General features: G+C 45.9%; 1 protein-coding gene across 1 annotated transcript; it reads right to left on the reverse strand.

Annotated features, from left to right (window-relative positions):
- Positions 1-1295: 1295 nt before the first annotated feature.
- Positions 1296-24122, reverse strand: LOC308292114 (adhesion G protein-coupled receptor B1-like; the record flags this gene model as incomplete). Its single annotated transcript, XM_080734369.1, has 31 exons — positions 1296-1493; positions 1728-1778; positions 1990-2094; positions 2226-2261; positions 2384-3006; positions 3181-3220; positions 3360-3455; positions 3616-3787; positions 3933-4018; positions 4139-4205; positions 4375-4444; positions 4975-5125; positions 5292-5394; positions 6232-6335; positions 10223-10349; positions 13747-13790; positions 14120-14222; positions 14554-14614; positions 15713-15856; positions 16218-16326; positions 17722-17790; positions 17987-18181; positions 18326-18432; positions 18661-18762; positions 19390-19554; positions 20118-20282; positions 21239-21403; positions 21848-22012; positions 22112-22204; positions 22313-22462; positions 23414-24122. 31 exons carry the CDS (start codon positions 24120-24122, stop codon positions 1296-1298), a joined length of 4575 nt encoding a protein of 1524 aa, XP_080590495.1.
- Between the last annotated feature and the right edge of the window lie 451 nt (positions 24123-24573).

The raw sequence follows: 24573 nt of genomic DNA on the forward strand, positions 1-24573 counted from the left end.
CCGCAAGGCTGAGAAACTGAAGTGGCGATGACAAAAGGGTCTCTCTATGACCCAAGATCCACACACGTCTGACTTGCAAGAGCCAGCATCATGCTGGCTGCCGGCCGAGAACGGAGTCTCTTAGTTTGCGGCTCCCCCTCATCTTGTATCATCATTGTCCAGCAATATCCCAGAATGCACTGCTCTTGTGTTCATCCCAGACTGTGCTGGTGTTTTGGCATGTTAAGCAGACAGCCAGTACAGGGCAGGGCAGTGAGACTGCCGCCACCACCTTCATCACCACTGCACATTTGTCCCAAATTAGCTCACGTCACATTACACAATTAACGTGTTATTGATTCTTTATGTTGTCTTCTTTTTCTTTCTTTTTTTTTAGGGTGGGTGACAATGACACATTGTTCACATAATAAAACATTTTAAAGTCATGAGGGAAACAATAAACAAATATGAGATAAAATTAAATACATTAAATACAGGTAATAAAAATGCTACAAACAACAATAATGATAACACTAAACTTAATCATAGCTGTAGTACTAATGATGAACTCAAACAACCACAATGTAAGCATGGTCAAGCCTTGACTCCAGTATAGGCATCATCATTGTCTGTACTCTGTATACATTCTGTATAGTCTCTCAGCAGAGTCTCATATTAAAGCTCTCGAGGAGCAGTTACAGGTGCACAAAGCACAACAAGTAATAATAATAATAAAACTCATTATTATTATTATTATGAACCACAACACCGATAGCAGATGGATGCGTCCATCTGCCATAAGCGAAGATGCAGACCTCAAGCGTGAAGCTAGTCCTTGTGCTCTCCGTTTCTCATCTTCTCTTGGAAGGTATCTCACACACCATTTATTTATTTATTTTCTGAGTGAGTCGAGGGGAAAAAGAAACGCAGGCTGCTCTGCCCACGCCTCCTGAGCCCAAGTGGAAGGGAACGGGAAACTCCAACAAAACCACGAAACCCAAACCCCTTGCAAGGACAACTGGCTAATAATGCACAGCTAACTTGCCCACCTTCAATGACACGTTGCCTTAAGTCCATGCCGAGAAGCTACACCAAAATGAGTAAAGCTACAACACCAGGACTTTCCCGGGTGTCTTTTCCTTTCCTCACCGTTCTCTGGCTCTCTAGGTTTTGAAGACATGGATTCAGGGCTCCGACTCTTTATCCTTCCCTCCCTTCCTTGGTTTCCACTCTATCCTTCCCTAAAGGGCAGCTTTCTTTCCCAAGCCAAAAAGGGTGACTGAGGTGAAATCAGGTGGCTCGCGGCCCCTCGTTCCTCAGACCTCCGTCTGCAGGTCAATGATGTCCTGCCCCACCAGAGGGATGCTGGTGTTTGACTTCTCCCACTCCACAGAGTGCAGCTCCAGAGGCGAGGCTGCGAGGGGCTCCAGGTCTTTGCGTATCCATGCGGGGGGAGACTGCTGCATTCCCCGGACTCCCTCCCACGGCCTCTCCAGAGGGGCCTGCTGCTTGTCCTGTTGATAAGAGAGAAGAAGCAGGGTTTTGAGTGCGTGTCAAACCCTCAAGTACTGTACTGTATACATCACTTTGTGTCTCGCCATTTGGTTAATATTAATGTTAGCCCAAGATGCATCTGAGGTGACTCTGTGATGATGGCAGTAGTAGTTATACGGTGTCATGTGGACGTTATCGTCGTGTGTCTCGTTTATCTAAATTTGACAGTGTGAGGTCGTATAAGAACAACTCACGCTGTGGTTGGTTTTGTCACTTCCACCCGAGGACACACTCCATCTCACAGACTGTAAGAAGGAAGGAAATACATCCTTATTCATAATGGCCTCAACAGTAAGAAAAAAAAAACACAGTTTTTCGTATTTCTGTGTTTGGAGAATCTGCTGTGAATTGCATCTATCTGTTAGATGCTCGGCTTTGTCATGAATTTGTTCTTCTATTGTTGCATCTATCGTCATGGAGATGGATGACGTTGAGGGCATTGGTGTGCTGTGTTACCTTGCTGTCAGAAGAGGGGGATTCTCGGTCCTTCTCAGCGTGATGCATCTTCCTGTTCAGGTCCTGAAACATGTTCTGGTGGCGCTTCTTTGTGTGCATAATCTTCTGCAGGGGACGAGGAATAACAGCAAGAAAAGAAAAACAGTCAGTAACGCTCACACACATTTTCATGTATCTAAGATGTACCATTCCTTCAATCCATTTCATAGGGACAAGAGTAAAAAGCGGGTATTTACCTCAAAGTCTAACTCGGCGTAGCGTGATTTCTGCCTCTGTAACGAGAGGTTAGACAAAGAAAATTAGTTTCACGTGACACATTTCAGAACTTCTGGTATTGTACCTGTACATCAACAAAAGCTATTGTTGTCTTGGAGGTCTCAAATCAGCTCCTCACCTCCAGAGAGCTCATGGAGAGCGTGGAGATGGTCTCACTCTTGGACATCATGGAGTTCATGGACTCAAAGGTGTTCTCTAGGCTGCTATGAGTGATGTGGGACTCGCTGGACATGTTGTGGATGTTCTGGATTGGCGAGTCGTCTCTCTCCGAGTACGACACGCTCACCTGGTCGGCGGGGAGCGACTTGAGCCCGAAGGCAGCCTGCGGCTCTGCGAAGGGCCCGCTGAGGTGGACCAGTCGGGTCTGGGGAAGCTGCTCCACGGCGATGTTGTATTTGGTGGGGTCGTCTTTGGGCTTGGACCTCAGGGTGGAGGTGGTGTTGGGCATGAGGATGTAGCCGCTGCCGTCAGGGCAGCTGGTCTCCGCTTGGCAGCAGAGGTCGGCGTCGAGCTGCTGGAAGATGTCTCCATCGCAGACGTACACAGGCTTTCCGCAGGATGGGTCGACGATGCCCGTAAGCCGACTCTTCTCCCGCTTAAGGGTGAGGGTGTGGCTGGAGTACTCGGGGACAGCCTGCATGTGGCCCTTGCTGGGGTTGGAGGGCAGCGTGTGGAAGTTGGGACCCATGGGGAGTTGCATCTGGGGCGGTGGCATCTTCTCCTCGGAGGAACTCTTCATGCCTTTTAAAGACAAAGTGGAGGAACTTGTTAGGATAAGACGTGCTGTGTTTGTGGTTCCGTGACCATGGCTCCCTCTCATGCAAGGTCAAATGGTTTGGCTTTTAATTGTATGCCTCGCAGGCTCGCAACATTTGAATTTCAAAAGCAAGCAGAAGAAAAAACAAAGAGGCTAACCTTGTCTGCTGGAATCTCCATCCTTTTCACCATCCGACTGCTGGTAAATTTAAGAGGGAGAGAGAGAACAAACGGATGAGATGGTGCTATCGGTGCTTAATGTATGCACATATCCATTTTGGGGATAAGATACAAGAGGCACTCAGGACATTAAACAGGCAATAAGCCAAGAAATTCACCGTGTGATGGGTGTGGCCATTCTGATGAGAGCTGCCAGAGTCTCCATTGCCGTCATCCTTACGGTCGACAACTCTGCACTTGACTGCCTCCTGTACCTAATGGACGGAGGGCAAAATCAAAAGATTAACAACTTCGCTCGGCACACTCCATAAAAACTTTAGCTCATAAAAAGACAACCGAAATGACCCTCGTCTTGTATTAACATTTATTTTCAGGGACGTTTCTTCTCTCTCTCTCTGTCTCTCTTTTGCCCACCTCTCTGCGCAGGATGCAGTGGACCATGACGATGATGAAGCCCTCCAGCGAATCGAAGACGGCGAAGAGGATCTGAAACAGAGCGGAGCGGCGGTCTGTGATGGCCAGGACGGCAGACATCCAGGTGAGGGCGAGCAGGGGCAGAACAACACAGGAGCTCCAGAGCGACGCCCTGCAGGTCAGGAGGAGAACAGCGCCACAAGGGTCAGACAACACTACACTAGCACTGTTGTGCAAAATAAACCCCCCTCCATTGTTTAATGTCATCAGTATACCAGTAATGGTAATAACCGATGAGGGTGACCAATAACACGTACCCAGCTCTCTCCTTCAGCTTGATGTCAGTGATGCCATCCTTGGACACCAGCTTGTTGAACACCAGAATCCCAATCACCATGTTCACCTGGTAGTGAGCAATAATATCACAGGTCATACGTTTTATTATGCACGGTCTGAAAGTGAACCTACAGTATAGAGTATTTATATTAAGCTGTGTTCCATCATGATGCACTGTGATACATACCAGGACAACAGCTGCTGCCGGTCCGACAAATAAGTAGAGGAGGCCATCTTCAAGAGACAGCCAGCAGCTGGAAGAGAGAGAGAGGGGAGAGGGAGACAGACAGACAGACAGACAGACAGACAGAGGGTAAACTCATTATTAATCCAGCACAGTAAATAATCACTTAATCAACAAAGACAAACAGATAAACAAGAATCTATTTTTTCATCTGTTGCGGGTATTAAACATAAACTTACTAGTTGACAGTTCCATATCCTTTAGCCTTGGTGAAACCCACAGAAACAGCCACCACCAATGCAGGAAGTCCTATAAGAGAAGACAATGGAAGGCAGAGGGGAAATTATACCAAGATGAACATTATTAATATATTAATATTACATGAGAGAAGAGATGGAGAGACAGACATGGCATAAAACAGTGGTTCTCAACCTGTGGGTCGGGTTATTTTGATGATTAACTTAATGTGCAACATTGTAACAAACAAACAAACCAACATAACGTTTGAGTGTATAAAGGGTATGTGCACATTTCTAAAGTGACAATTTAAGGACTTATAATCAAATATTAGAGGCAGAAATTGTGAAATCAAATATTAGAGGCAGAAATTGTGAAAATAGCCGATCTACATGCTCACAACGCCTCGCAACGCGAGGCGTTGTGAGCATGTGGATCTGAACCTTGTTATACAAAAAGTAATGGCTCAACTCTTAGTGCTCGTCAGGGTGGGGGGGGGGTCCCCCCAGTTAAAATATGATTATTTTGGGGGTCACGGTTGAGAACCACTGGCATAAAAGAGAGACAGACAGACAGACAGACAGACAGACAGACGAGCATACCCCAGCCTAAGCAGAGGAAGCGTTTGCGGATGATGCGGTTGCGCAGACGGCCCGTCACAGCCATGTAGGACTGCCACGCTTCCGTCAGCACCCAGCAGAAGGACGACAGGAAGAAGAAGTGGAGTAGAGCAGCGACGAGAGTACACACCACCTGAGAGCAGAGGAGAGGAGAGGAGAGGAGGAGTAATAGAGGGGAGAGAGGAGAAAGTATGTCAGCCACAGCAACGCTACTCTCAAAGTCCCCAAAGCAGTAAGTATATTTAAGAGAGAGCTTTAAAACGAAAGCGTCGGGATTGGTTAGGAATCATTAGGCGTACCTTGTTGCGAGCCTGAGTCTGTCCAAGGAGAATTAGGGCATTGGAGCAGATAATGGAGAGGCAGAAGTTGATGAGGATAACAGAGCGCTCGGAGCGAATGTACCTGAGGAGAGACAGAGGGCGGTAGGGGATGAGTGAGTGCACTGTACACTTAAGTACAATGTTGAGGTATTTTCACTTTACTGGAGCACTTTACATTTTCAGTACTTCTGACCACTGCCACTACATCCCAGAAGAAAATATTGTACTTTTACTCCACTACAATTATTTTGCTAACTAAGTTACTAGTTACTTTGTAGATTATAATTACGAAACCCTTCAGCCCTACATACATTTCAGCCATTTATTAAATAGCCGATCTACAAGCTCACAATGCATCGCGATTTGTGTACTTTTTACTCCAGTAAATTTGGAATTCCGGACGTTTACTGAATACATATGCTTTAAGTAGCATGTGAGGGGTCAAACTAGGGTTTTTTGGGGATTCTGAATCCAATGCAAGCATTTGTTTTGCACGAAAAACATTCCTTTCCGAAAAACGGACCCCACAAAACTGTGAAAAGTGATGACTCATCACTAAACCATAGTTTTATGGGGGCCATTTTAGCCCAAGGAATGTTTTTCGTGCAAAACAAATGCTTGGATTCAGAATCACGAAAAAACATGCTATATGCTACTTTAAGCATATTTATTCTTTGTATTATTTTACTGTATAGTTAACTTTGATTGGCTCCCACAAGTTTCCCAAGACAAATCTGCGTTGTCCCTATAGCCAAAAATGTTCCACATGGCATGTTCTAACTGTGTGCCAAATTTCATGCTTTTATCGTAAAGTGCACGATTCCATCAAAATACTGCCCGAAACGCCCGGACTAACAGTTCAATATGATAACACACAGTTTTCCCAGAGAGTGGACCTGGCCGGAGACGGGAGACTTACTTCCACACCGAGACGTATATGATGATGAGAAGGAGCAGGGTGAGAGAGGAGACCCCACAACCGACGATGAGCGTCACTGAGGGAAGCAGTGCCTTGTCCATGTTCTACAGAGGGAGACAAGACAAAACACAACACATGCCTGTTAGTCTCCGCTTAATAAACCAACACAGACATGACACGCATGCCCAAAAGTCAGAGAGAGAGACAAATATTGACACTGGCATCCAAGCAAGAAAGTTTCTTCTTGGTTGTGTGCTATCTGGAACGGCAGACTTCTCCCAGTGGGCAGACCGGCTGAATGGCATAATTAGGCCACCGCTCGGGCTACAAGGTGACCCCAAGGTGAACGCGACAGAAAGATGGAGCTGTTGGCTACAGACGTGCACTGAGGTCGCTGCATCTCCCCATTGAGCCTTTGAAGTGGCAAATGAGGCGAGAAGGATGTGGGCCATATGTCTCCTCCTCTGAGCAGCGTGTGTTCATCCGGGTTTGTGCCTGCACTGTATATATTCAATTCTCCTGGGCATCTGTGGTCGTGCTTTTCTTTCCCAGACATTAGAGAAATCGTCCAATTACAAACAGCCATTCCAAGCTCGCCTTATCTCTCTTTCAATGCCATTAACGATACAGTAAATCTTTTCCACTATCTGCGAGATTGAATGTACAGTATGTGCGTGTGCACGCGCTATCTGTGAAATTGACTGTATGTGTGTGCATGGTTAGACTGTATGTGTGTGTGTGTGTGTGTGTGTGTGTGTGTGTGTGTGTGTGTGTGTGTGTGTGTGTGTGTGTGTGTGTGTGTGTGTGTGTGTGTGTCTGAACTTGCAGAGAGGACAGGTGGGCCATTATCACCTGTGCATTAATCTGCTGCCTTCCGCCCCCCACCCCGCTGAGCACTGACAGTAGCTTAGATCTAGCCACTGCCTGTGGCAGTTGACCGTGTCTGCGCCTCGAACATGCCGTGCCACAGGGAGGAGGGGGCTGTCTGTACACCGATTTCCTTGCTGTCAATTCACCCGTGGTGCCCTAGCAGCCAGCAAGGTGTCTTGGCTCTACGCGCCACGAAGAGCTTGCTTGGCTGGCTGGCTGGCTGGCTTACTCACCTTCCCACTGCCAGGAGCTAATTGGCTGGGATCACTGTCAAATTGCACAGCCGTCTTGTCTCACACCTCCTCTGGAGACTCTTGTGAGGATTATTTTTGCGCTAATTTAACACCTCTGATTTAGCCCCGTTGCCGATTAGCATGTAAGAAGGTCGGGAATTGCAAAAGGTTGAGGCTTTGAGTGAAGATGCACCTCGTTGTTGAATCTTTCTTTGTAATAACTTCTTCTCCTTTATAATTCTGACAAAGGCTTGTTGAGAGGCACCAAGAAAGGCAGAGAAGGGGCAAGGTGGCTGAATGTAAAAGAAAAGTGCTGCGGGTGTTGAACCAGCAAAATATTGAAAATACACAAGACGTGATCCACCATGTGCATTTATAGATCCCAGATAATGATTGCGAGGCTAAAGGAGAGGCCTCCAAGGCATGCCAGCCTCTTCTGGAGGGTTGTTCCTTTCTTATTCTGCTCTCCACACAGACCTGCCCGATATGTAAGCACAGCTGGTGTGCTACGGCCCATGACAGCCGAGTAGTAAATTAGTGCCACCATAAATTTGTTTCAAAATCTATCCGACGACATCAGAGCCCCCCAAAACAGATGGTAGCTAGCAGAGGGGCTGGACTGCTTTTTGCCTCTACCTTCAATGAGCTAGGAGAGTTACAAAATAAAGAAATAAAAATAACCGGAGGCAAATAAGGCAATATGGCATGTTTCCTCCATTCCCAGTCTCTGTATCTGGGTAGATACTGGAGCCAGCGGGCCATGAAGTTAAATCCAGAAAGCCAGTTTGACCTAAATATATGAAGCCTGCCTTGTGTCTGTCCTTGACCGAATACTTCCTTCTTGTTTCCCATAAATTGTGAATCAGATGAGAGGTGGAAGTAATGAGCACAGAGGGAGGGAGGGATGGGGAGATAGAGGGGGAGAGAGAGAGAGAGAGAGAGAGAGAGAGAGAGAGAGAGAGAGAGAGAGAGAGAGAGAGATCCCTCCAAGGAGGCCTTAACCAGTGCTGCACAAATTCATTTGTTTTAAAAATTGAATACCCAGGGTGCACCACACTAATCTTTGGGGTCTACCGGTCAAGGGCATTGGCTGGGTTAACTGTGGGGGCTGCTCCCAGCGGGCCTCACAACACGCACATTCTGATTGGTGCAGAGGTCCAGGACAGGAGTCAGAGCAAAGCAAATGAGAGGTGAAAACACTGCAGTGTGTCTAAGTTTATTCCACCACTCTCCCTTCTCTCTCTCTCTCTCTCTCGCCTTTCCTTTTCCTTTCTGTTCGCAGATGTTCTTAATACGGCATGCAGGCCAGTTGGACAAGGTATTGAAAATGTCCACGGCAAGCACTCGACAGGATGGGAGGAACCATCGGTGCATGACCAAACGCCTGTCTCCCATTGGTCGGCTATGGCCTAGCATTGCCAGAGGGACAGTCGGACGCTGCGGCCAGGGCGGGTTGGGTTGGGAGGACTGGAGGTGGGGGCCTGGGGGGTGAGGCCAAATGAGGAGTTCAAAAAATATTGGCATTTGGCAGACAGAATGATTGGCGCAGCCGCCCGTCAACGCGTCAGAAGAGGTTTGAGCCACTTTGAGGAGCCCAGGTGGCGGGTGTCTTACGGAAATAAATATAGGGGGCGCCCTTGAGTCATACAAATACGAATCGCGGATGACAACAACAAAAACAACGACAGGCTTTTGGATTAGAGACGGATAGTCTGAAAGTGAATTTCTGAAGCTGTTGTTATTCATACCTACTGGCCAGTGTTATCTTATCGTGTGTGTCCCTTGACGATGGCGTTACAAGACGGAGAGCATCTGAAAGTGCAATTAAACGCCTTTCGCGAGGGCAAGTAAACATGTTTTTCATCTGAACTGACCACAGTGTGCCATCTGTTGATTCATTGTCTGTTATTTTGTTCACTGCAGCAAACTCGCTTGCACAGCAGAGACGGGCAAACCATTTTATCTGACCTGGAGGGGTTTGTACAAAGGAGGGAGAGGAAGGGAGGTGTGTGTGTGTGTGTGTGTGTGTGTGTGTGTGTGTGTGTGTGTGTGTGTGTGTGCGTGTGTGTGTGTGTGTGTGTGTGTGTGTGTGTTTTTCCCTCAATATCTCAGTTTACCAAAAATCACACAGAAGAGCCTGTGCTGCAGAAGCTGCGTTGCCAAGGCAACTGGAGCGTGAACACAGTCTAAAGGGAAATTTGACTCTTCACAATATTAATGTAAAAATCAAACAACCCTGCAGCAACCTACACTGTCTGTGCAAACCATGATATGCATATCCAGTGTCTCTAAAGATTATTGATCTATTGCCAAATACATTTCAAACATAGAAAAAACAACCAGGAATAGGCTACACATTGTTTGGAGAAATATTTGCACAATACATGTTTAAACGAAATACATGTTTAAATACATGTTTAAACGAATTTGCTTTCTTACGAAATTACATGCGAAATAGTATTATTGGCCAATATATAGGCTATACAGTGATATAAGACACACTGCCTTGCGACAATAATGTAGTCACTTAATTTGCAAACGAGTGACAGGTTGACACACAGCGACAGACGACAGCCAACAACACATCGGCGAAATAACATGACAACGAAGAAAGCACAATCAATATTCAATTCATGCATCTATCTTAATATTTTTTTTTTAAGTCGACAGGCTAATAAATAATTATTCCGGTCTATGCATGGCACCTGTCCTGCACAACAGACAACGCGGGGGAGGTAATAGCGGTCTAGCGGATCGCTCGAAAAACAACAACGCCTACGTTTCTTTCATTTAACATCACCGGGACACGAACAAAACATTTAAGATGTGCACAGAGAGAGAGCGGGGCGATTCATTAAAGTAAACAGGCTCTCGAACAGAACACTCACCGAGTCCGGATTGATCCGCGATAAAATGGCGAAGGTAGAGAGGCTGTCACACACGCATTTGGTTCTGAACGAATCTCCGGCGACCACTCTGCAGCTCCGCGTAGACCAGGAGCCAAGCAGAGAAGAGCTGTGTGCAAGAAGAGGAGGAGAGGAGGCTTAGGAGGAGAGATCTATCTGACAAACACCTCGCAGGGACTCATCTTGAAGGCAAACATGTTTCGTAGTCTTCAGGCAAACCTTCCCCGAATCCCACCCCACCCCAATAAAACGTGGATTTTTATCACCCTTATGTTGAACAGACAGATAGACTGCAGACAAAATCTGCAGATTAATTCATATTGCATGAGATTGCACCTGTAGCCTCCTAGCCCACGAAGCCTAATTGCAATTCCATTCATAAATCATCAGCCAAAGACAAATTTCACGAATGTCATGATGCAACCCAAAAGGTGGACAATGCATTCGAGTCCTAATTATGGTTCGGCTACATTAGATTAATAATGCCCAGGGACCGGGAGACAGTCAGACACCGTGATTAATGGTGACATGCTGTCATAAACTGTGCGCTATCATTATGATAATCTGCATTAGCCTGCTGCTACTAATTGACAATCATTTCACAGTAGCACGACTACTACAGTAACCTACACACGTCTCTGGCAACACAACACTTCATCGATGTAGGCTAAAAGGCTACTGTACTTGGAACTGGAAACAAAGCACAATATGTTCCCTGTTTTGTAACAGGTGCAGGAGGTGGGTGGTGAGGCAAGGAATGGGATGGGGAGATGAGCAGTGATTATGAATTCGTTAGTGATCATCACTGATCAGTGGTAATCGATATTAGGCCTACATTTCTGCAGGACATGAGTAAGGATTTTTTTTTCTTTTCTTTTTTTTTTTAAACTAAAGGTAGCCTATTGTTGTGGATTTGGATAATTCTGTCTTTATTGGTTCTTGGGCCAGATTGGTTGATTGATGTTTTATTGACAACAATGCATAATGCTATACTGAAAAAGCTCCAGAGCTTACATTTTCAATTGTGGTTCTTTGAGAAATTTGAGTTCAATGTGTGCCAATGACTCTGAAATACTTGATGCTACTTTGTGAATTTTAACAAACAAACAAGCAAATATCAAATATCATATCATTCAAGTTAATGTGCACTGAGGCTGCAAGGTAAGGTCTGGAAATACAGACAAACTATTCCAATGAACATATTAATATATAATAAAGAATTAAAGAATGGGTTTGCCACTCTGACATGACTGGCTTCACTGTGATTTCACACTAACAGAATCCCTTTTATGCCCATATATGGAGTTCCCTGATGTCATCAATATTAAGCCCATATCTGCGGCCCTGAGGCGTCTTACTAGTAATTATTATTATTATTATTATTAGCCTAACAATAATACATAGTATTGAAATCTTTGATACTTTTTTGTACTTTTATTCAAGTAAAATGTTTAATTCTAGACTTTTACCTGCAGTAGAGTTTCTATATTGCCGTATTGATACCTTTACTTGAGTCAAACATTTGAGTGATTTGTCCACCACTGTTGGTGAGGCTGTATAGAGACAAGGGCATTAACGAAAAAGTCGACAAGTCGACTCAGTCGACTTCATTACACAAGTCGTCTCCCACCAGAGAAAGTCGAAAGTCGAAGTTGAAAAAAATAAAATAATACTTTCTATTGTGAAAATAGCAGATCTCCATGCTCACAACGCCTCGCGATGCGAGGCGTTTATATATATCAAATATATAGACGCAAGGCGTCTATATATTTGACAATTTGGACAATGTTTAATTTGCCAATTTAGATGTATTAAAAAGTCCTTAAATTGGCACTTAAGAAATGTGAAGATACCCTCTATTCATTTAAACCGTATGTTGGTTTGTTTACAGTTGAGTGAGAAAACAATGTTTCACATTAAGTTAATCATCTGGCGTGTTTGATGATGTGATGACATTATCATCAAACGATAAAGTCGACTCAACTTTTCGAGTCGAGTCGACTTGCAAAAATCACAAGTCGTTAATGCCCTAATAGAGACCAAACACATGTGTTGCTGCAGAGTAAACATTGACTCGAGCAGCAGTGTCATCATCAGCCAGAACTTCCTCTCTCTGCCATCTCTACGGTCTCCTTCCTGACATCAATCATACGGTCCAGAATGAATCTAATTTGTCTGCAAGCACGTCAGCCTCTCTCTCAAAGGAGATGATGTAATTACATTTTCTCCTCTTTCGCTTTTCTTCTACTCTCTCTCCATCGTGCACAATGACTTTTGACTTTGCTTTGCTTACAGTGTGTGTGTGTGTGTGTGTGTGTGTGTGTGTGTGTGTGTGTGTGTGTGTGTGTGTGTGTGTGTGTGTGGTGGAGGGGGTGGGGGTCCATGTAAGGTTGGAGCTGTACGCATTTTATTTGTTTATCTGTATTCCACAAGTGTACAAATCTATCTAAATGCAAATGGCTCTCCTGTCTGTGCTTAGTGGAGGGCCAGTCAGATGGGCCTGAGGCTGATTGATCCAAGCGGAGACTTTTCATAATTCATCCGAATGCATCTAAAGTACCTTCTTTACACACTCCCCCTGCAGGCTGTTAACCTCCGCCGTGAAAAATGAACGCGACAGACGAGCGACGCGAGAAGAGACTTCTCTGCGTCGCGTTTGGATGGATGTTCTGCTGTCTGACCGACAGGCGTGGGAAATAATTGACCTGTACATCTCTCTGTCATGTTTGTTTCTGGCATTTCTCTATCTTGAGGCCAGAAGAACATTTTGTTCCATCTTTTGTCAGGGTGACCGCAGCTCTGACCCATGCACTACTTGTAAAATTGATTTTCTTGATCTTGTCCTGCTGCATAAGAGCACCAGCAAAATGGGTACAAATGCAGGTAAAGTATTTACCTTAGCTTTAAATGTCTATTTCAGCGAATATCTTTGATGTAGAGGGGGAAAAGGAGGCCTAGAATAGAGACTCCAGCCAACTAAGCATAGGGTTGATTTGCGTAGTTTATGTTTCCCCCCCGCATACTAGCTGTGGTCTTTCTAAAGAAATCTCGCTGAACTGTCACTCTGCCGTTGTTCTGAGAACCAGGGAGGTTGTCAGCGCGTTAAGCTGGCCTGTCAGACACTAACTCTGCTGGACGGGCTGAGCTAGCCCGCCTGTGCCACTTGTAGAAACGGGCTGCCGTGGTGTGGTGTGGTGTGGTGTGGTGTGGTGTGGTGTGGTGTGTCCTTGCCATCAGAGATGACTGACGTTAAAAGAAGTGACGCAACATAGTTTGCTCTCTCTGAGGCGAGTTATAGGAGTCACCGAGCAGGGGCTTGAATGCTAACGTGTCGCGCAGTGACAGATGCATGAGTGAGAGGACCTTGGTAGGTGGTGGTGGGAAGAGATACAATGACAATGCTGCAATGACACATTCACACAGACATACGCACATACATATTGTATAGTATAATAATACACACCCGCACACACTTTGAATTAAAATAAAAATGAGTCAGTGCTTACGTTTCACTCTCATCCCAGGAGAGGCAGGTCTCATTAATGGTATCCTGTAAAGAAGCCAGACAGAGAGATGTGGTGTGAATAAAGATCTACCAAAAAGGAAATGCGTGGGACGGGAGACAGTTGGAACACCCTTCTGGAAATATGTGACAAGTGACAGCTTGAAGGGCGGACAACTGATGCCCACATTTCTCGCTACTGTCTCCCGTCACAGACACGCATAGCTAAAAATGGACAGCCATCGTTCCTGTGACTGACGAGCTGGAAAATGAAAAGGTAAAAAGAAAAACGACAGCGACGTCGCAAAACTTAGATATATGTGTGCCTGCGGAACCGGAGGACTGCGTTTGATGCATAATAACCACCGTGGACTTACGTTGTGGAGATGGGGAAACTCGATCTCGACGGGCGATGACAGTAGGCCGGGTGTGGGCTTGACTGTAACTGTTACCACCTTCGAGTTGAGGAGTGTAGTGTTACTGCAGAGAGAGAAAAGAACATCATCACTTTAACTTGTATTTCTATATCTTATCTATAATTTTTTATTTTTAACTCATAGCATCCAGTATCCCTTAACACCAAATCAGCTGCTACATGTTGTGAGCTTGTAGATCCGCTGTTTTTGCAAAATGTCCCCAGAATAGGGATGCTACGGTTCATGTTGGTTAATGGGATTCAAGCTGTGAATAAGCGTTGGGTCTATAAATCAGTTATACAAGCCTGCTGTAGGATCTGAAATACGAGTTTGCAGTCAGAGAGGACACGGTGTCTCCTTAAAAGTGGAGCCATGCCACAGATGAGTGGTATTACCTATTAAATGGCAGGATGGCACCCAGGTTTCGGTACAAGACGATGCCGGTCACAAAGGCCTCTGTGCATTTTGGAGAAGAAAACAAAACGAAAGCGCAACTCATTAAAAAATGGACTGCATTTATATATATATAAAACCTTTCTCTAAAGCGCTTTACAATGTATTTCACATTCACACACACAACGTACAAGGCACCAAGCTGCTCATTGGGAGCTGGGTTTAGTATGCTCTCAAACCAGACAACTATTACAGATAATGGAAGCTGTCATCTGTTTGTCATATCCGTTCGTGAAAATATATTTTTAACTAATTTGATTTACTTTAGGATAAATGTGAGTGACTGCAAAGACGAAACGGAAGAGGGGGGAGGCGGGGCGTCCGCTTTACTGTGAGCCAACAGTCTGGCTAGAGAGACTAGGGGTTCAGTGTTTTGCTCAAGGTTACTTTGACACACAGCCAGGAAGAGCCGGGGATTGACTTTCCATTCCAAGAAGGCCACTCTACTCTACCTCCTGAGCCACTGCCGCCGCATCAGATTAAAAAAAAAGTTAATAAATCCTTATTTATTACTGTTGTTTTTATGTTTTATAATGCAGGGAGGGGTCTTCAACGTTTTCAGGCCAAGGACCCCTTAGTTGAGAGAGAGATGATTCCATATAGTTTCATCTTTTGACAGCCCAATCATCAGTGCATTTTGGAATCATGTCAATTTGTGTTTTCAGATATTTAACCACTTGAACCGTCAATACTTAAAAAAAACTTTACCTTTCACTCTGTACTTGGTCTGCTCTTTTTTGCCTCTACACCAAAACTCTTTGCAGAAAATAGCCGATCTACAAGCTCACAACGCCTCACAGCGCAAGGCGTTGTGAGCTTGTAGATCTGCTATTTTTGGCTAAAGTTATCCGAATATGGACGCTGGGGTTCAAGTGGTTAACATATAAAAGGAGGAAAAAAAGAGGTTTCTATCACACAAAGATTTGGAGGACCCCCTGTAGTAACTCTGAAGACCCCCCTAGGGGTCTGGACCCCCTGTTGAAGACCCCTGTTTTATAAAGTATTCAGCATGGCTCTCCAAGTCTCTTGTTCACAATTAGTGCAGTTGGTTCTGTTTCCTTCATATAAGTCCAAATGTGCATGTCAGTGTGAGAGTCTCACCAGACTGGTTGATGGACAGAGCATCACGGGACACTGTGATCTTCTCCTCAGAGTTCCTGACCCAGTCCAACATTCCCCTCCAGCCCTTCATAGGGAAGGTGAAGTTCGTGGCCGTTGTAGGGGGTCTCTTATGGATGCTCAGTACTAGAAGAGACGCGGACAAAGAGAGATGGGGGCTTGGTTAATGAGCTGTCCTGACCCTGGTATGAAGCATGCTCTTTATTCCGTGGTCTACTTTTTTAACAGTGTGTGTCCACTTGCAAAACCCATGTCGGTGTCATACTAAATGGAGTCATAATCCGATGCCCTGTGTGTGTAATATCTCACAAGTAGGCCTGCTAAAGTGTCAGAGAGATAACTGATGCGTTTCGCCGCTGCAATGGACTCTCATTTGCTGGCGTGATAAAGATTAATGCACTCTCTCTGGCCAGGGAAATGTGAAGACAAATCGTCTCAGATACACATAAGGACAGAGAGCAACTGGCAGGGGAAATTAGGTGCTCACCTAAATTCTCTGTGACTTCATAAATGTCCTGAAAGCCGCTCATTTGCATGCCAATCATATTGACAAAATCCTCGACAAGGCGCAGGAACTCCTTGACATTGGCACCCATCTGGAAGAAGCAGGAAGAAAGATACAGAAAGAGAGAAAGGGGGGGTCACATACAAATAATATATAATCTCCACACTGTGTAAAAAAAAAAACAATTGACCATATTCCATATTCTGGGCATGTTATTCGTGGCACATTGTGAACTTGTTAATCGGCTATTCCCGGTGAAGAGATTTGGTGTAGAAGGAAAAAAGGAGGGGGCCTAGTATTATAAACCCCTAGGAGACTCTGGTCAATGAAGTATAAAGGCTTTAAGTGGTTTAAGTGGCTATGAAACCCTACTATCGACTGGGAGAATGTATCATGTAGAGTACATGTCTCATTCTTGTGTAAAACCACTAGTTCTGATTCCTTCAGAGCGCCCAGCAACTCAGAATGAGGAAAAGCACTCAGAATGAGAAAAGAAAAAACTGCTTGCTGCTATGCAACCTCAGAACTTCCTCAGGGCCATAAATGGGCATGCTGTTGATTCATAGCCTAGCTTGCGTCTCTCTGACGCAGAACTGCAGCGATGTGGGCGCAGAGTGTATGCATCTGTGTGCTGTGATGTCTGAGGACCTTTACAACCACCACCGGTCCGTGGGCCGGCAAAGAATTACACAGATTGGTGAGTGGGCGTCGTGATTCTCCACGATTCTGTCTCACTCGTGTTTTCTCTCTGCCGCCTTGAAGTGTTCGTCACTTCTTAGCACAAATTCACAAATCAAACTATCCACAATTCCTGTTCCATTATGTTTGCTCTCCCAAAGGCGCCACCCTAATAAGCATGCCTTCCCAACTCCAATATCCTAAAGCCTGATTTAGTAAAGAAATATAACATAAGGAATTTTCAGTTAGAAAATGTGTTACTTAGCATAAATCAAGCTTTAGAACGCTAGCCAGACAGCATGACGAAAAGGGAGAGACGAAAAGGGAGATCGACAGGTGGCCAAATCACCGCTATCACTGTTATACTATGAACCAATCTGACTACTATACTACTACTATTGTGAAATCAAGTCTCTAGAATCTCTCTTTAGGGACAGTTCTGCTGCTAGATGAGTTGGTACCATTCGGTGGCGTGGTTTGATGCATTTCATACATCCGTCAATTTTGATCCCTGGTTTACTCTATGGTCACTCTTTATTATTATATTAATTGCTTCTCCATTGCTCAAGACATTTATTCCTACTTATATCTTGACATTATACTGTACATCCTGGTGATCCCTGTCTTTAGCCTTTAACAAGTAATCAGATGAGAAATGACACCATGTGTTAATCTGTTCTTTCGCCCTTTTACCTTCACACTCACACACTGTTCACACCGGATCAGAAGACCTTCTGCCTCCCACACACACACACACACACACACACACACACACACACACACACACACACACACTTCTGTCACTTACAAGCTGTGCTTCCTCCCATTTGTCACGATGTTCCTCCTTCAGTAGATTGCTGATTGTCTGAACGTAGTTCTGAAAAGCACCGGATGCAATCCCAGTTAACAGCTAGTTTTGGTCAGAGGAACATTGCACTAATCAAAAAAACAATCTGTTTTCCAAATTAGCTTGTTATGGTTAAAGTGGTGAATGTACCGCTGTACAACATGTGTATAAATCAGACTTTAAATTCGTATTCATAGCACAAATTTAGGTTCAAATTTTAGCTTACCTCTACATCGGCTGTGCTTAGTTTGGGGCTGGCTCTGTTATACAGCTCTGTGGTGTTCTTGAGGATCTCCAGGATGGTCATAAGGTCTCCGCTGTATTTGGCCCCGTCGTCTGAGGACGATCTCAGACGTGAAATCACCTCGGCGAGCCTGTCAGCCGCCTGCCCCGTTTGCACCTTGGAGACGAGTTCCTGAGTCTGCAGGAAGACGGGGGAGAATGAAACAAATCCATTCATGGAGTATTTGCCTCTGGGAAATTAACATCTCAATGACAACAGATGTGAGTGATGCAGATTTATTTCATTCAAGGCATGCAAGACAATGTCCTCCAACCGACTTACCAGCAACTTGATATTCTCATAGCTCTTTGAGATGCACTTGACATGAGTCGGGCTCTCCCAGAAGGCAAGGCCGACAGCGTCCAGAGTGCACCGGCGGAGGATTAAGCCTGTTCACGAGAAACAAGTGTTTGCCGTTAGCAATTAGCTGTGAAACAAGCTACGGCCGTGGAACTATGCAGACGAGGATGCGTAACCGTTCGAATCTTCAAATCTCAGAAGATGAACGTTGAAGAAATATGTATTATGATCTCAGGGGAAATACAGCTGACAGTTGTGACTAAACTGGGCTAAAGCAGACATTCCTCCTGGAATGTTGAAGAATTGGTCATGGGTACCTGAGGCATCGGATGGACAGGACACGGCATCTACGTCTCCAGCAGGGGTTTTCTTCCAAATCACGTCTCCCGTGCTCTCCTCGGGACAAATCTCATGGGGTTCTGCAGGATTCAGAAAGAGCATGTGATCATCATCTTGACATCCTTCTCCTGACCTTGCCTGGTGCTCTAGAAGCTGAATATTTCATCGTATGACGGAAAAAAGGCTGATGTACAAGCTCACAACTCGTATATTGCTGTATACATCAAGGGTCTTCAACAGGGGGTCCAGGACCCCTAGGGGGTCCCCAGAGTTACTACAGTGGGTCCTCCAAATCTTTGTGTGATAGAAACTTTGTTTTTTTTCTCCTTTTTTATATTAACAAAAATATAGTGTCCATATAGCCTAAAATAGCAGATCTATAAGCTCACAACACCTCGCGCTGCAAGGCGTTGTGAGCGTGTAGATCGGCTATTTTCGGCAAAGAGGTTTGGTGTAGAGGAGAAAAAGAGCACACTATAAGTACAGAGTGAAAGGTCAAGTTTACTAAGTGTTGACGGTTCAAGTGGTTAAATATCTGAAAACACAAAATACACTGATGATTGTGCCGTCAAACGATGAAACTATATGGTATCTATGGGTTGTGGGGGTCCCTGCTTCATCTCTCTCTCTCGATTAAGGGGTCCTTGGCCTTAAAACGTTGAAGACCCCTGGTATACATATATTGTTGCGACAGTTTAGCCACTGACCTGGGCATCTCCTCTCGCTGCAGCGTCTCTGTTCTCCCTTCTCTCCGGCACAAGGCTCCCCTCCAAAGAAGGGCCCTTCGCACACCCTCTGCCTCTGCTGAGAGCCCCCGCCACAAGTCTTACTGCAGGCTGTCCAGGCGCTCCAGGCATGCCAGCGTCCGTCAACTAGAGAGACAATGTGGTACACACCATTAACGCTGAACACGACCTTAGTTACAGACATACGATAGGATTGTGTTTGATCCCACGAAGGAAAGTAAGTCACCATGGCAATTACAGCAGTCATAAAAACAAAAGAACAGCTAATAAAAACAATGCAAGCAGATAAGATTGTTCTTGTATATTTTAAATCCTTACATTTTCAGTCGTTGTCTTTATCATGATATGCATTTTCTTACAGTTATTATATCGGCCAGGCCGTGAGGCAGAGATCATGTTTTTAGGTATGTTACCAGTAAGACTCCCTAATCGGGAGATAAGCGACCGTTAGGTCACATGTATACACAAATAGGCCTGTAAGTGCCATTGGTTCCTGGGTGTAGGGGGATGTGCGTGGCAAATGTATAGCTTAGGTAGGGCCCGAGAATGTGGCGCTAAATGGGACAGATCCAAGTCGATGACATGACTATAGACATACTGTGTACCGCCTTGCGTGACTTTAGGAAAAAATCTGTAGGAGCAGTGTCCAAAAAAGAATCGGCCTGATGGTGGCGCTAAATGGGACATACCAGGGCAGTCTTTAAGGAAGCAGTTGACGGTCTCCTGCCAGGGCCCGCGGCACTCAGAGCCACCGTAGGATGGACCGTTGCACTCGCGGATTCTCTGTCTGGTTCCGTTGGCGCAGGAGGCAGAGCAGGTGGTCCATGCAGACCAGTCATTCCAGGATCCGTCCACTAGAGGACAGTAAAGAGGCAGATTATGGTAAGATTCAAACAAGTATGGCGGGTATGCGAGGGACATCATCATCATCATAGTACTGGATGTTCTGTGGGAACGCCTACTGACTGGCAAAAGAATACTTTCTGGCCTTGACAGCTCATCCAAACAGAAAAGTCCTATCTTATTGCATTAAACAACATTAGACGACGTTAAACTCAATTTGCCACTCGATTTGCCATTCACTTTATGCATGCGCATACCCTCTATTGGGATAAGCTTGACCCTAAGGCTTACATTCATCATGGTGCATTCATGGTGGTTTTTAGCATGGCCTACTTTGACTGAGTATGAGTGGAAGGTGGTGTGTCACCTTTCTGTTGTCCTCAAAACTAAAAACATAATAATTTGGACTATTTGCAGTAACAGTCCAGAATTGGGCTACTACAGTTCAATGCAGGATAATGCAGCCTTGACCCTGTGTCAACAAAGAGGACGGGCAATTCCCTCTAGTAATGATTCTCAAAAATAAACAGCAAGGCAGCGTATTAGAAATATATTGGATTCCTCCAAGAGTTCCAACTCATTAGGTGAGCCTTTAAGCTCCACAGGTCACTAAAGAACCTTCTGGGCCCCAATGATTCTGTTATAATAGGAATAGATATAAGTGAATTTAAGGACTAAGTCAAATATTACTGTGATGAACAGTGCCACCTGCTGGTGTAAGTATGAAAGTACACACAGCAACATAGGACAGGCAAGCTTTTCTTCTTTAGCGCCGGTTAGCGAGTAGGTGGTGGAGTTCACATGCTCAGAAGCCTAACACGATGAATGATCCTAGAGAATTACTGTATGTCTGTATCACACCACTGTTTTTAATCACTAGGACAAACCAGAGATGTCCACTCTCCCTTATTACAGGTACAGCAACATTCCTTGATGGTCTAACATGACTCATGTTTGTCAAACTAACCTGGGCAGACAGCAATGTTGCAGAACTTGGTTTGCTTGGTGTGACCGCGGCAGGGCTCGCCTCCATTCTGGGGCTGCTTGCACATGCGGATGCGGTCACGGTACCCACGGCCGCAGGTGGACGAACACAGACTCCAGGGGGCCCACTCGTCCCAGGCGCCATTAACTGCACATGAAGGAAAGAATTTGGAAAATGGAACGCTTATGATCCATTCTCCACTAGATGGCGCGATAGTCCCACCTAGTGGACAAAAACATTCAGCTGTGGACCTGCATATCAAGTATGCATGTGCAGCAGACGCACAATTTACAATTTGGGCAGATGCTCTTATCCAGAGCTCATCAAAATAAGAATGAGCATGAACTCTTGTCAACAAAAGACAAAGTAAAGTTGCAGAGTGAACAATGTAGTGCCTAAAAAAAACTAGGATACCAGATTAAAAAAGATCAACCTCGCACCTGTCTAATCACTTCAGTATGTGAGTATGTGACCAAGATATATCTACATAGTAAACTAGCATCAACCACATCAAGGAGTTTAGTTTAGTTTAGTTTACTAGTTTAGTTTACTGGTAAACTAGCATCAACCACATCAAGGAGTGAGACTCACCAGGGCAGACAGCTGTGTTGTTGCAGGGGCGATGTTCCCGGATGGGTCCGGTGCACTGAGTGCTGTAGGATGATGACACACAGGATCGCGTACGGCTCTGGAAGCCCTCGCCACAGGTGACTGTACACACACTCCAGGACGACCATTCATCTGTCACAGCATCCACTGCAGAGGCCATGGAACAGGATTAGATTCAATGTCTGATTCTCTCTCTTCATAGACAGACTGACAAGAAGATAAGACAGATTTGGAGACTCGTCTCACCTGTCGCAACAGCTCCGAGCGCGACGTCTTCAGCGTTGTCCCTCTTGAGCCCAACAATAGCGCGCAGACCCTGACTCCTGTTGCGGATTTTGCCTGCGCGGATTCAAGGAAACGCATGAACATGGGCCACTCGAGTGCATGTGACAAACGACAAACAGAAGTCGCGCCACAAACAAAACATTTGGTATATGAGGGGCTCACCGATGCAGGGCATTGGGTTGCAGGCCCTTCCTTCCTCCACCACACCCTCACACACGCCATCCTCTGGCTGACAGGTGCGGCTGCGCGCCTGGACTCCACCGCCACACTCCTGACTACACTCTGACCAACGACCCCACCCATTCCAGCTTCCTGCAGGTGGACAGACACAAAGTAGCAAGCATGGTTATTTGGGAACAATGGATCACATATAATTATGTCACAGTTATATGACCACATAAAACTGTTAACTGCTGATGCTGCCGCCAGTTACTCAGACTACAAAAGTAATAACTTACCCTTACGACTTCATATTCTATTGGTTTTGGTGATTATCCAAAAGTAAGGGAGTATTAAGGGGGCTTTCAACTGTACACGTGTATGAAACAACCGGAAGCAATTATGGTGCATAACTGGGACTTTGACAAGGACAGCTCTTTGTGAGCGGCACTGCAAGCGGCGCTGCAAGCGGAAGTCAACAGACGCTCCATTTGAAATGTGATGATTGTTTGCTTTGAAGCACTCAGTGGAGCACAGCGATGGCTGGCTGACACGTTGCTATGACAACCATGTGCTGCGCTTCGATTGCCGCTGGCAGCAGACTGTGAGAGCTTTGTGCTCTCCTCTCTGTACCTCGCCCCCCCCCCCCCCCCCCACCCCAAACACCTATCTCTCCAGACATGTGCTCCGTGACAATTCACCTAAGAGTTTTGCTAAATTAATTCCCCTGGCTCTTGAGAAACGGAGGACTAAGGCGGTGTGTGTTGCTGAAGAGGCCATGGCACTTAAGACCTGAAGGCATCAGCGTGTTTGTCTTAACTGCATTGATTTACTCTTCATGACTCTGCCCCAGGTGTGGGCACTTCCTTCATGCAGGGCCCCTGACCCCTGCATTAGATCATTAGGATCAATGGCTCCCTCGACAGACATGCACGCACGCACGCACACACACAGACACAGGAACATGGGGCCCTTGTCAACAACATCAGGACATTCTAATGCATTCAGGTCAATTGGCGACAAACAACTCCACAAACACGATGGCGACACCGTGTTTTGTTGTTGTTTGAGGTGGGAAGCACCTTTACTGTAAGCAGAACTTACTGATGATCTCGACATCGCGCCCGCTGTCTCTGGGGACGGGGAGACACTTCTCGACGTACACGCCACCCCTGTAGCAGCTGCCCGGCTTTCTCTGCGGCGTCTCCCAGCACTGGCAGGGGGTGTTCATGATGCCACATGGGTTGTCGTTGGTGCTGCTGGACAGACACTTCTCCAGCCACTGGCATAACATCTGGCAGGCAGGCATGCTGGGGTTCCTCTTCCCCACCACCAGGAACTCGGCCTTGAACTCGCTGCCCTCGCTCTCGTCCTCGCCGTCAATGACCTCCGGGCCAAGGCTCGGTGCCACCTTGCGGAGCTGCAGGAACTGTTTGGTGGATTCCAGGTAGGTGACGGTGGTGGAAGCTTCGCACAGCCGCACCACCTCGTCGAAGCTGTCCATGCCCAGGTAGGTACGGGAGGTCTCGATGAAGGAGTCGAACTGGAAGGTCCTGATCTGGCGGGGCACGCAGGACTCCGTGGGCTTGGTGATCTTCATGTAGACGGTGTAGCGGCGAGGGTCGGGGTTCTGCAGGGTCCAGGAGCACGGCGTGGAGGGCAGAGCCACTCTGGAGGTGAAGACGCCAAAGAAGCGACTCTGCTCCAAGGTGGCGCAGGTGGCTGAGGCGGGTCCAGAGGGAGTGCAGGAGGTCAAACCGATGAAGAGCAGGACGAAGGCCACACAGGCACTGGAGAGAGCTGACCACGCCATGGCACTGGCCTGGTGAGAAGATATCACTATAGCCGTTGTAGTTGTTGTACTTTATGCTGCTTTCGCTTCCTGTAGAAAAGATAGAGGGGCAGAGAGAGAGAGAAAATTATCAATAATCAACACCTGATTATTGATCACATTTAACTGACAATCAGAGAAGAGCAATATGTATCCCAGCATACAGTGCAGAGGGAACAGACATGTCACTATTCAGTGTATGCATGGTAGTTAAAAGTATATATAAACTACCTCATCTCCTTAGTTTTCAGTGTTCTTTCAGCATACATTCTGAAGTCTAAATTGCCCTGAGTTATTGAGTGGTGTAATTACTGTGGAACTGCAATTACAGATTTTTCACAGCAGACCGGCATTTCCATGCTCTTGTGCTTTCCTCCCACACACTGGACCGTGTTTCACATTATGTGCGTCAGACTGACGTCCATAGCAGTGT

The sequence above is a fragment of the Nannobrachium achirus genome (genome assembly GCF_963921795.1).
Source record: "Nannobrachium achirus genome assembly, chromosome: 10".
Classification (NCBI taxonomy): domain Eukaryota; kingdom Metazoa; phylum Chordata; class Actinopteri; order Myctophiformes; family Myctophidae; genus Nannobrachium; species Nannobrachium achirus.